The sequence below is a fragment of the Takifugu rubripes genome, chromosome 10 (assembly GCF_901000725.2).
Source record: "Takifugu rubripes chromosome 10, fTakRub1.2, whole genome shotgun sequence".
Classification (NCBI taxonomy): Eukaryota; Metazoa; Chordata; class Actinopteri; order Tetraodontiformes; family Tetraodontidae; genus Takifugu; species Takifugu rubripes.
The window spans coordinates 8,745,603-8,757,774 of NC_042294.1; the positions used below are offsets into that span (position 1 = coordinate 8,745,603).

Below are 12,172 nucleotides of genomic sequence, written 5' to 3' on the forward strand. Positions count from 1 at the left end.
TCTTTCTACAATCACGTTCCCAGTGTCCATAATTTTTACAATAATGACACTGATCTTTTTCACGGGAATTGCCTCCTCCTCCCCTTCCGCCTCGGCCTCGCCCACGCCCTCGGCCTTGGCTTGGGAAAGGATTGGCATTGAAAAACATGCCTGTTAACTGATTCTTACTTTTTTGGCATTGTCTTTCAGCATGCATAGCATGTTGTTCATAGCGGCCTAGGTTACAAGTTGTTGAGAATTGTCTTTATCTTGTTATGTGTTTCACCATATGTTTCTGTCTTCTCTTAGAAGTTAGGCAAGGTAGACTCATTAGCAAATGAAATAAAGAACAGAGACATTTGCAGGATTGTTGTTTGTTCTACTGTTATCTTAGGAGCCAGTCAGGCAGGAGCCAGTCAGGCAGGGGGTGTCAAACACTCATTGTAAACAGGATATCAGGGGGGTTGATGATGATCACATTTGCATGAAGAATGGGATCTGGCCACCTGGGAAAGCAATGGAAAAGAAGGACTGTATCAACACCAAAGGAGGCTGGAAGAAGAGGACGAGGTCATCCCAGCAGAGGAACTGGATTGGATTGCATGGACATTGTGAATTTGCATGTGTGTGACTATAAAGGACTGGGCCAAGGGATAGTTAGGTTGTCAGACTTCATGCCCTGACAATTGACTCTGTTGTTGCTAGGGTTATGAACTGGCCCGGAGCTCTGTAATATTTGTATCTGGAATTGATTCTATTGTTAAATACATTTTGAAATTGGTACTTTACTTCTCGAAGTCTTCATTCAACGAACACGCGGATCGGCAGCTACATACAGGAGGTATTGCGATCCAACAAAGTTCTGAAATCAACTAACTGTCTCTCTACCCAGGTTTTTATCTCTGATTTTGATCCCCCATGTATAGCTTGCTTTAACTGCTGTTGGTAGGGACCTTCTGGTTCTTCCGCATACGGAATTCCACTATTTTTCCGGAACACATCTTTCATTCTCATACTATAGTCTTCAAAACTTTCGTCAGTCTTTTGTCTTGTGGCCGTAATGGCGCTGTAGTCAGCTCGTCTGGTAAAAGTAGTTCGCATGCGCTCGTACAGTCTGTCAAGTCTGTCATTTAGTTCTTGGCTGCCAGGCTGCCATGGTTGTTGAGTGGCTGGATCCACTGGGACCCAATCTCCTCTAACAGTGCCCCATTTCTTGCCATATTCTATTAAATCTTCTTTTGATTTTATAATATTGCCTGGCCTGTCTAAGTTACCATCCCAATCGAACTTAGTCATCCACAGCTGAACATATGAGCATGAACCTGGATATATGTCTTCCATGTGTTTACATGATGCTGGGATTTCGAATTCAGCACCTTTTATGGAATGTTGGTTGCCCATGTTTGCACTTTATTTATCAGTTTTTATGTATTTGAATGGAGACGCCTGATCTCCCGACTGAACAACCCTCAATCCCTACAGGATATCTAGTTCAGTCCCTCCGCCGTGGCCTTATAACCCCTTTTTTTTAAGGTGTATCTTGCCTCTGCTTCTCTCCTGATGACCAGGCAGGTAATACCGCGGTATTTTCTGTGTAGCGCTTTTCGTGTCTTATACTCACTCCGTTGTCTCTATGGTTTCTCTCTGAGTTGTTTTGGTGCCTTCTTCCCGTCACTGGAGATGGTCGCCCTGGGAGGGACGAAGACCGGCCTTCCGTCAACTCGTGATGAAAGGTCTTTCGATTCGGACGTCTTTTGACTCCGGCTGTGCACAGACTTCGGCGTTCGGTCGTCCCACGGCGCTCCTCTCCAGGTCTTGGGATCCGGCTCGAAGGACCAAATTTTGTGAGGATGAAGTTTTGATCACCCGCGCTGTTCGTTCACTAGACTCAGAGTAACCACGCAAACAACAAGAGTCCCTTGCAAGGGGGAGCCAAGCAGCAGTTCAAGCTTCCTCTGTCAACTCCGTTCGTCTGCTGCTCGCTCACCTCTTTTATTGGTGCAAACAGAATAGGTGTCTAAACAGGATCTCGTAACTCATTGTCTTCTGACATCTTTACAAACTTCTCTAATCCTGACCAACAGGATACATCTGGTTGCTGAGCTTGATTGTAAGCAGCTTCAGCACTTTTACGACACTCTCATGTTCTTCTTTTCCTATCAACATTCCTCAAACACTCAAAGTCTACATACAATAGCATTTAAAGATACTAATAACAACAATAACAATAATTCTTCTCACATGGCCGGCCCAGGACTAGGTGGAGAGATTACATCTCTCGCCTGGCTTGGGAGCGGCTGGGGGTTCCCCCGGAAGAGCTGATGGAAGTGGCCGGGGAGAGGGCTGTCTGGGCATCCCTCCTGAAGCTGCTGCCCCCGCGACCCGGATCCGGATAAGCGGCAGAAAACGAAACAAAACGAAACGAAATGAAACATTGACTGATTCAGTTGAAACTGATATGAAAGTTGTTGATTTATAAAAAAGCCTGCCTTTAACGCAGTTTTAAATATCTTGTCTCCTTCACTGCTTTATCCCTTTTGGGGGCCATGGGGAGGGCACACATATGGGTGATGCCAGTTCATCACAGCGCCTTATGTGAGCATTGGTGGGTCTGGTACCTTGCTCAAGGGTACCTCGGCAGGCGTTCTGTCATCTTCCCCTCCTACCAGAACAAGTTTGATGTTTTGTCCACACTGAGGCTTGAACCAAGAACCCGACGTTTCTCAGCCCAGCTCCCAACAGCCTGAGCTGCCACTGTCTGCGACATTAATTAATGCTACATTAATTAATAAACTAGAATGGGATGGATGGGGGGGGGGGGGGGGTAGGACTGCAGTGTGGGGATGTTGTTTTAGCCACAGAGGTTTTAACTGTTTACAGCTGACTACGAGGAAAAATACCCCCCCATCCTTTTATGGTAGCTACATTTGTAATTCCACCCTGTTCTTTCTACCCGGTTGACCTGCTCTTCGTTTCTGACTGAGAACTAGAGAAGTGCTGATTCCTGCACATCACCGCCGTGGGCGCTCACTCTTGGACAACCATGACAGATTCATGGTTTTATCCGCACTGTGTTTAGGTGGTCCTGGGTAACGGCATGAAAATGACTGAACATTCACGTGTGGTGCTTGGGTTGTCATTTGTTGCAAACAATCGTATTTTTCATTGTTTTCACTGAGTTTTAAGTTACTTCACAGAGACAAAGACTCATTTGTGAACTGGTGAAACATTTCTTTTATTTGAACCCAGTTTACAGGACAGGGTTGGAAACGCCCAGTGATAAGAGTTTGGCTTTCAAATGCGTCACTTCATGCCATGATCGCGATCGGAGTTCCAGAGCTGCTGGCAATCCTTCTTCAGCACCAGCTTCCCTTCGTCAGTCAGTGAAAGGACACAGGTGTTGCGGCCGCCTTTGGAGGTGTTTGTGTGCCAGCGGGGCTTGTCCTCATCATTGTACATGACCAGGTTGCAGTCTTCTTGCATGCACAGGCGGGTTGGATCCATGCCGAAAGTGTCTGAAGCCCACACGGGCTCAGTGCGGTAGACGACAAAGTTACCGTCTTGCTGCAGGCAGAAGGAAAATGTGTCATCTCGTGTCACTTTATTTTGTAAGTAGCATTTATTGGTGTCTTTGACAGAGGTGTTAGTGATTCACCTGAAAGAGAGCAATCCACTGGCTGTTTTTGGATAACACAGAGTCTCCCCTCTTGAGCTCAGAGCCATTCTCCAAGACTGTGACGGACATGGTTCTGCAGCACAAAAGGATTATTGTGTCACGCTCAACAGAAAGCGTTACAAATTCCCAGGAAAAGTGGGATTAGATTAGATTAGATTCAACTTTATTGTTATTGCACATGTACAGGTACAGAGCAACAAAATGCAGTTTAGCATCTAACCAGAAGTGCAAAAGAAGCAGCAAGTGAGGATAATGCCCTGTACTTTTCACAGACGAGAGCAGGTTCACCCTGAGCACCTGTGATAGACGTGAAAGAGTCTGGAGAAGACAAGGAGAACGTTATGCTGCCTGCAACGTCGTTCAACATGACAGGTTTGGTGGTGGGTCAATGATGGTCTGGGGAGGCATATCCATGGAGGGACGCACAGACCTCTATTGCCTAGGAAATGGTGCTCTGACTGCCATAAGGTATCGAGATGAAATCCTTGAACCCATTGTCAGACCCTACGCTGGTGCAGTAGGTCCTGGTTTCCTCATAATGCACGACAATGCCCAGCCTCACGTGGCAAGAGTATGCAGGCAGTATCTGGAGGATGAAGGAATTGAAACAATTGAATGGCCTTCACGATCCCCTGACTTAAACCCAATAGAACATCTCTGGGACATTATGTTTCGGTCCATTAGGCGCCGCCAGGTTGCTCCTTAGACTGTACAACAGCTCAGGGATGCCCTTACACAGATCTGGGAGGAAATGCCACAAGACACCATCCGTCGTCTCATTAGGAGCATGCCGCGACGTTGTCAAGCATGCATACAAGCTCGTGGGGGCCACACAAGATACTGAAAAGCATTTTGAGTTGCAGAAATTAAGTTTTGGAAAAAATGGACTAGCCTGCCACATCTTCATTTCACTCTGATTTTATGGTGTCTACACAATTGAGCCCTCTGTAGGCTGAAAACCTTTATTTCCATTAAAAGACTTGGCATCCTTTTGTTCCTAAGACACTGCCCTGTCGTTATTTGTATAGATATCCAACTTCATATTGAGATCTGATGTATCTAACGTGTTTCTTTAAAGTGCTCCTTTACTTTTTGTGAGCAGTATAGAATGGGATGGATGGGGGGGTTAGGAATGCAGTGGGGGGGGCGGGGGGTTGTTTTAGCCACAGAGGTTTTAACTGTTTCCAGCTGACTACGAGGAAAAATACCCCCCCATCCTTTTATGGTAGCTACATTTGTAATTCCTCCCTGTTCTTTGTACCCCGTTGACCTGCTCTTCGTTTCTGACTGAGAACTAGAGAAGTGCTGATTCCTGCACATCACCGCCGTGGGCGCTCACTCTTGGAAAATAACGACATCCAACGACATGCAAGGCGTCTTCTTGCATGCATAAATGTTAACCACATCAAGTGCATGTTGGTACCGTTTCCAAATACCAGTTCCCATGGCCCCTTCTGCACACACCCTCCACCCTCTAATGAAGGTTATCAACATGAGCAATGACATTTTTTGCACATGATTTTCTTCTTGTGCAACAGCAAGTCTATTTGCTGCACGGTGCAAAGACGACCTTATTGAGGCAAAGGAACAAAAAGCTTGTTCATTCAAGTCATCTTTAGTCCCTTCCAACGTCTGCTCAAACTACAAAAGCCACATAGAGTTTTCCTGCCAACTATATTTGCTGAGAAGACTCAAAATAAGTTCTGACATTCAAGTTGTGACCTCCTTTGTTGATTATAGTCAATCAATCAATCAATCAATCAATCAATCAATCAATCAATCAATCAATCAATCAATCTTTATTTATATAGCGTCTTATACAATCAAAATTGTTTCAAGGCGCTTTCCAGAATCCCAGGGCCTGTCCCCAGACAAGCAACAGTGGCAAGGAAAAACTCCCCTTTAACAGGAAGAAACCTTGAGCAGGACCAGGCTCATGTAGGGGGACCCTCCTGCTGATGGCCGGCTGGGTAAAGAGAGAGGAGAAGGGGGAGGACAGGTAGAGGATAGGATAGGTAGGAGAGGAGAGGAGAGGAGAGGAGAGGAGAGGAGAGGAGAGGAGAGGAGAGGGGTAAAGGAGAGGAGAAGTAGAGTGAAGGGGAGGTAGAGGAGAGGAGAAGGAGGAGGAGGGGAAAGAGGAGAGGAAAGAAGAGGAGAGGGAGAGGAAAAGGAGAAGGAGGGGGGAGAGGAGAGGAGAGGAGAGGAGAGGAGAGGAGAGGAGAGGAGAGGAGAGGAGAGGAGAGGCACAGAGCACAGAAACACACACAAAAAATATGATGCACAATCACTTCATGTCACAGACATGATGTCACAGACATTATAGTCAGGCTTCGCTGCAGAACACTGGCAGACATTTGTGCAACAAGCCAAAGGCTCTGGCTCAGTATCTCCTTGGGATGAATGTTAAAAGATTGTTATGTTTTGATAATTAACTTTGGTAAAAGTGTTCATGTCTCCGTGAGCTTTTCATACCAAGAAGAAGTTGTGTAACAGTTTTCAGGTCTGTTTTGTTAGCGCGACCTCTCCTGTGATCTGCTGGCACTTTCATTTCCCTCAAGCAAACATTAATGTTAGCAACACTAACCCCGATGCCCTCAAGCAAACCTTGCTAACTGAACGTTGGTGGTTGCTCAATATGCAGGCGGCGAAAGAAGGGTGAGCTGAATCTTATTTCAGATGCAGGGGATGTTGCAGGGCCTGACATGCACGCACGCACTGTGACTATTAATTAGGTGGTCCTGGGTAACGGCATGACAATAACTGAACAGTCACGTGAGGTGCTTGGGTTGTCATTTGTTGCAAACAATCGTATTTTTCATTGTTTTCACTGAGTTTTAAGTTACTTCACAGAGACAAAGACTCATTTGTGAACTGGTGAAACATTTCTTTTATTTGAACCCAGTTTACAGGACAGGGTTGGAAACACCCAATGATGAGTTTGGCTTTCAAATGCATCACTTCATGCCATGATCGCGGTCAGAGTTCCAAATCTCCTGGCCATCCTTCTCCAGCACCAGCTTCCCTGCCTGTTTTTGGATAACACAGAGTCTCCCCTCTTGAGCTCAGAGCCATTCTCCAAGACTGTGACGGACATGGTTCTGCAGCAGAAAAGGATTATTGTGTCACGCTCAACAGAAAGCGTTACAAATTCACAGGAAAAGTGGGATGTGGGACAATGTCCAGCTTCATTTTGCAACCCTCGATGGTTCTTGCTCAGTAGGAGACAAACTCACATCAGCATCAAAGATTTCCTCGTTAAAGACAATGGGAGAAGTGGAAAATACTCACGTAGCTTTAGTGTAGCACCCAAACCAGACTGCAAGCAGAAGGAGGAGGATGAGTGAAGTCAGGGCTGCTAGAACCTCTTTTATAGTCCAAAACTGGAGGAACACGTTAATGAGGGGAGGGTAAGAAATGGTTTGGAATGTTGCCCAGGTTTTAAAGGGCATTAACGAACTAAAGTATAAGTACATTCGGTATGAAGAAACTGCTAGTTCTTGTCAGACAGGTAGGTAACTTATTTGCAGCATGCCTGACATGTTTTGGCATCTTCATCAACGGTCTCACCGGTCAGGAGCCTCCTCCCGGAGCTCCAGTGTGACCAGAGACATTTAAAGGGGCAGCATCAGGACTCTTTCACACTGTTGGACAACATCAACACCGTCCTGTGGTTCTAACAAGCCCAGCCTCGATAATATTGGACCGTGTCAAGCGGTATCTAGGTGGGGGGGGTGCTGCCAAAGCATTGTGCAGGTGCTGAGGCTGCACAACATGCACGCAATTGGCTTGGTGGGGGGGGCAAGAGGCAACAGAGGCAGCGTGAGGCACACCCTCACAAATTATGCGGAATTGTCTAGTTCATTTTACTTTGGCCATTCATGGTACATTTAGTTGATATAAAGATTTTACTGCTGAAATAACAATATTTGATCATCTCTGAAATATGCATCGTTTCTGATCTCATTTTCAATGCTTGTACTTAATTCCAGTGCAGTTTTTTAATTCTTGTAATCACAACAGTCCAACATTACGTGAACATGGATCAGGTTTTTAGTGAACTATAAGCTGAGTAGCAGATCTCCTGCAGTCACACAGTCACAATAGCCAACGACCCCCCGCCGTGTTGTGTTTGTACAGATTTATTTATCACACTAAAGACTGATGCTGCCTCAAAACAAGAAAATCAGACTTTCAGAAGAAACATTTCAGGATGATTTCTACAAAAGCTTCATACTTGTTTTGTGAGATCTGTCGTCTGTTAGCGTGACATTTCAATCAAGATGTTCTTTTTCCTCTCAGGGCATTTCACAGACTTTAAAAGCTTTAAAAACTTCAAACGCACAGGTAGAGCGACATTTAAGGCACTTGTGAGGGTGTTTCAGCTACCGAAGAAGTCACTTCAGTAGAAAGTTCAGCAGGTCTTACAAGTCCCCCGATGAGAACAAACCTACCAAAAAATAAAGAAATGCTCTTTTTGCTTCCACATATTTTTCTTAAATCACAAATTTACCAACAGAAGTTGAACTACAAAACTGCACCGACACTACTCCGCTCCACAGAGGACGCCATCTCCTCTGCACTCCATTGTTGTTTGACCAAGAGAAACATGCCCAATTGACCATGTATACGACAGAATGTGCAACATTTCATTGATAACAGTATTAAAATGGATAACATAATATGGCAACTTAAATAATTTTTCCCACAAATGTTTGGCCAGAAATTACTGATCTATTGTTAAATGAGGATTGGAATGATAACTTCATAGTGAGAAATCCCAATTCAATGTTCAGCAGTGGAAGAAATTACACATATTTTCAATGAATGGAAAGACATGACAACTGATTCAGATGAAATTGACATGAAAGTTGTAATAACAGGGTAAATGAGGGGATTTCAGCGCCATTAACATTAACCTGTAGCTCATCACACCTTTTGCTGATTATTAAGTTACTTCACAGAGACAAAGACTCATTTGTGAACTGGTGAAACATTTCTTTTATTTGAACCCAGTTTACAGGACAGGGTTGGAAACACCCAGTGATGAGAGTTTGGCTTTCAAATGCATCACTTCATGCCATGATCGCGGTCGGAGTTCCAAATCTCCTGGCCATCCTTCTCCAACAGCAGCTTCCCTTCATCGGTAAGTGAAAGGACACAGGTCTTGCAGCCGCCTTTGGCGCTGTTTGTGTGCCAGCGGGGCTTGTCCTCATCATTGTACATGACCAGGTTGCAGTCTCCTTGCATGCACAGGCGGGTTGGATCCATGCCGGAAGTGTCTGAAGCCCACACGGGCTCAGTGCGGTAGACGACAAAGTTACCGTCTTGCTGCAGGCAGAAGGAAATTGTGTCATCTCGTGTCACTTTATTTTGTAAGTAGCATTTATTGGTGTCTTTGACAGAGGTGTTAGTGATTCACCTGAAAGAGAGCAATCCACTTGCTGTTTTTGGATAACACAGAGTCTCCCCTCTTGAGCTCAGAGCCATTCTCCAAGACTGTGACGGACATGGTTCTGCAGCACAAAAGGATTATTGTGTCACGCTCAACAGAAAGCGTTACAAATTCACAGGAAAAGTGGGATGTGGGACAATGTCCAGCTTCATTTTGCAACCCTCGATGGTTCTTGCTCAGTAGGAGACAAACTCACATCAGCATCAAAGATTTCCTCGTTAAAGACAATGGGAGAAGTGGAAAATACTCACGTAGCTTTAGTGTAGCACCCAAACCAGACTGCAAGCAGAAGGAGGAGGATGAGTGAAGTCAGGGCTGCTAGAACATCTTTTATAGTCCAAAACTGGAGGAACACGTTAATGAGGGGAGGGTAAGAAATGGTTTGGAATGTTGTATAAGTACATTCGGTATGAAGAAACTGCTAGTTCTTGTCAGACAGGTAGGTAACTTATTTGCAGCATGCCTGACATGTTTTGGCATCTTCATCAACGGTCTCACCGGTCAGGAGCCTCCTCCCGGAGTTCCAGTGTGACCAGAGACATTTAAAGGGGCAGCATCAGGACTCTTTCACACTGTTGGACAACATCAACACCGTCCTGTGGTTCTAACAAGCCCAGCCTCGATAATATTGGACCGTGTCAAGCGGTATCTAGGTGGGGGGGGGTGCTGCCAAAGCATTGTGCAGGTGCTGAGGCTGCACAACATGCACGCAATTGGCTTGGTGGGGGGGGCAAGAGGCAACAGAGGCAGCGTGAGGCACACCCTCACAAATTATGCGGAATTGTCTAGTTCATTTTACTTTGGCCATTCATGGTACATTTAGTTGATATAAAGATTTTACTGCTGAAATAACAATATTTGATCATCTCTGAAATATGCATCGTTTCTGATCTCATTTTCAATGCTTGTACTTAATTCCAGTGCAGTTTTTTAATTCTTGTAATCACAACAGTCCAACATTACGTGAACATGGATCAGGTTTTTAGTGAACTATAAGCTGAGTAGCAGATCTCCTGCAGTCACACAGTCACAATAGCCAACGACCCCCCGCCGTGTTGTGTTTGTACAGATTTATTTATCACACTAAAGACTGATGCTGCCTCAAAACAAGAAAATCAGACTTTCAGAAGAAACATTTCAGGATGATTTCTACAAAAGCTTCAAGCTTGTTTTGTGAGATCTGTCGTCTGTTAGCGTGACATTTCAATCAAAATGTTCTTTTTTCTCTCAGGGCATTTCACAGACTTTAAAAGCTTTAAAAACTTCAAACGCACAGGTAGAACGACATTTAAGGCACTTGTGAGGGTGTTTCAGCTACCGAAGAAGTCACTTCAGTAGAAAGTTCAGCAGGTCTGACAAGTCCCCCGATGAGAACCAACCTACCAAAAAATAAAGAAATGCTCTTTTTGCTTCCACATATTTTTCTTAAATCACAAATTTACCAACAGAAGTTGAACTACAAAACTGCACCTACACTGATTCTAAGGATTTGTTTCTTTAAAAAAAGGGTGAATGATTGTGACTATAAATACTGTCCTCTGGTGGGACATATTGAATATTTTAAATTCTACACAAGTAAAAGTCCATTTGTTTAATCATCCAAAACGATTTCATATTGAACAATATTTTACATCACTCACTCAGACCTGTTATTATGTTGATATTTACTGCTTTGATTCAGTTTTCATTTATGTCTCTATTTCTATATCTTGTGATACAATCAAAAGGTTTTCAGGTGCTTCAGAGAAACCCAGAGCCTGAACCCCAACAACAGGAGGAAAAACTCCCTTTTTAACAGCCCCCCCCCCCCCCTGTCTGGCCAGAGAAGCAAGAGGAGGCAAAAACACCATATATGCAAATTTACAGTCTTTTGCTTGTGTGGATGCAGTTTTGTAGTTTAAATTCTGCTGTTAAAGTTGTGATTTAAGATAAAGCTGTGGAAGCAAAAAGAGCATTTCTTTCTTCTTCTGGTGCAGTTCTCATCGAGGGACTCGTTAGACCTGCTGGGTTGCTGAATTACCTCCCAATAATTCACCTCAAACCCTAAAGCGACAACTTTAGGAACGCCCACATAAGACCCGTAATTATGTTGCTCAACCTGTGCATTTGAATTTCATAGACTTTTCTTTAGAGGTCTTAAAGTCTGTGAAATGCTCCAAGAAGAAAAGAAAACATCAATATAAAAATCTAAAATATGGCAGTATCACAATCAGCATTATAAAATATTGAACAAGACACCCAAATAAAATACAAAAAGGACATCTGCTCGAGCTTACTCTGTAGTTCAAATTTGTCAATACGAGTTTTACATTTCAAATATACAGTTGCATGTTTTGACGGCCTTTTTTGTAAGCAGTGAAAGTCATTGTAAAATGTGTCATTTCAGGATTTGCCTTCATTTATTTGCATTTGTGTATGTGAAACTTTCCCAAGGTGAGTGTATTGTTGATCAAAAACTTGTGATCTTTGTTATCTCCGACAAAACCAAAAGTATTCAGGGAAGGTTCCAGTCATATGTTCAAGTGAAACTGCTTTACTATATCTGTCCAGAGAGTTCCTGAGAAGTTGCAGTAAAAAAAAAAGAAACCTTTTGAAGGTTTTTTAGCTTTGCGTTGTCACGACCAAGTAATGTTAAGTGTCCGTTCTACAGGGTTTTATTCTTGTTACCTCCTGTTTTAGTTTGAAGTCTGATGCTCCCATCATGTTATTCCTGCCTGACCAGATCATTTACCTGCCTGGTTTTTGGGTTTGGGCTGAATAAACTGACTCTGATCTAAGCATGAACCCTGACATCCTTCAATGACTGAGCCAGTCTGGAAAATAGCAAAAACTCTGAATGTGTCTCCAAGTGTGATTGTAAAGAGCGTCAAGGGCTTCCACGTACAGTCCGGAGGTATAATGATCGTTTTATTGATCCCGTCATGTCTTGGACACTCAGGATGAAAAGAGGCGCTGACTGATCACCAGCTGGTGGTAAGTCGGATCTGCTGGAGAGAACTGACAGACCCAAACGTATTGTGTGGGTCTGTTGGGAACATCTGGTAGAACCTTCTGTCAGGGAGGTC

The 12,172-nt window shown here is 44.1% G+C and overlaps 2 protein-coding genes across 2 annotated transcripts; both read right to left on the minus strand.

The window, feature by feature from the left end:
• Positions 1-3,193: 3,193 nt before the first annotated feature.
• LOC100049620 (intestine mucus lectin) lies at positions 3,194-6,997 on the minus strand. The gene is made up of 3 exons (NM_001098639.3): positions 6,944-6,997; positions 3,635-3,728; positions 3,194-3,543 (listed from the first exon to the last, which is right to left on the minus strand). Exons 2-3 carry the CDS (start codon positions 3,722-3,724, stop codon positions 3,283-3,285), a joined length of 351 nt encoding a protein of 116 aa, NP_001092109.2. The 5' UTR covers positions 3,725-3,728; positions 6,944-6,997; the 3' UTR covers positions 3,194-3,282.
• A 1,636-nt stretch (positions 6,998-8,633) lies between these two features.
• LOC105419568 (mannose-specific lectin-like) lies at positions 8,634-9,615 on the minus strand. Its single transcript, XM_011621209.2, has 4 exons — positions 9,576-9,615; positions 9,359-9,450; positions 9,075-9,168; positions 8,634-8,983 (listed from the first exon to the last, which is right to left on the minus strand). The coding sequence occupies exons 1-4, from the start codon at positions 9,591-9,593 to the stop codon at positions 8,723-8,725; spliced, it is 465 nt and encodes a 154-aa protein (XP_011619511.2). The 5' UTR covers positions 9,594-9,615; the 3' UTR covers positions 8,634-8,722.
• Between the last annotated feature and the right edge of the window lie 2,557 nt (positions 9,616-12,172).

Bases quoted from the DNA above. Each gene is read 5' to 3' on its own strand.
- LOC100049620 (NM_001098639.3), bottom strand. From the start codon at position 3,724: ATGTCCGTCACAGTCTTGGAGAATGGCTCTGAGCTCAAGAGGGGAGAC. The intron at 3,544-3,634 runs GTGAATCACTAA...TTCTGCCTGCAG, and splicing joins AGTGGATTGCTCTCTTTCAG to CAAGACGGTAACTTTGTCGT.
- LOC105419568 (XM_011621209.2), bottom strand. The intron at 9,169-9,358 runs GTGAGTATTTTC...TTTGTGCTGCAG, and splicing joins GGGTGCTACACTAAAGCTAC to AACCATGTCCGTCACAGTCT. The intron at 8,984-9,074 runs GTGAATCACTAA...TTCTGCCTGCAG, and splicing joins AGTGGATTGCTCTCTTTCAG to CAAGACGGTAACTTTGTCGT.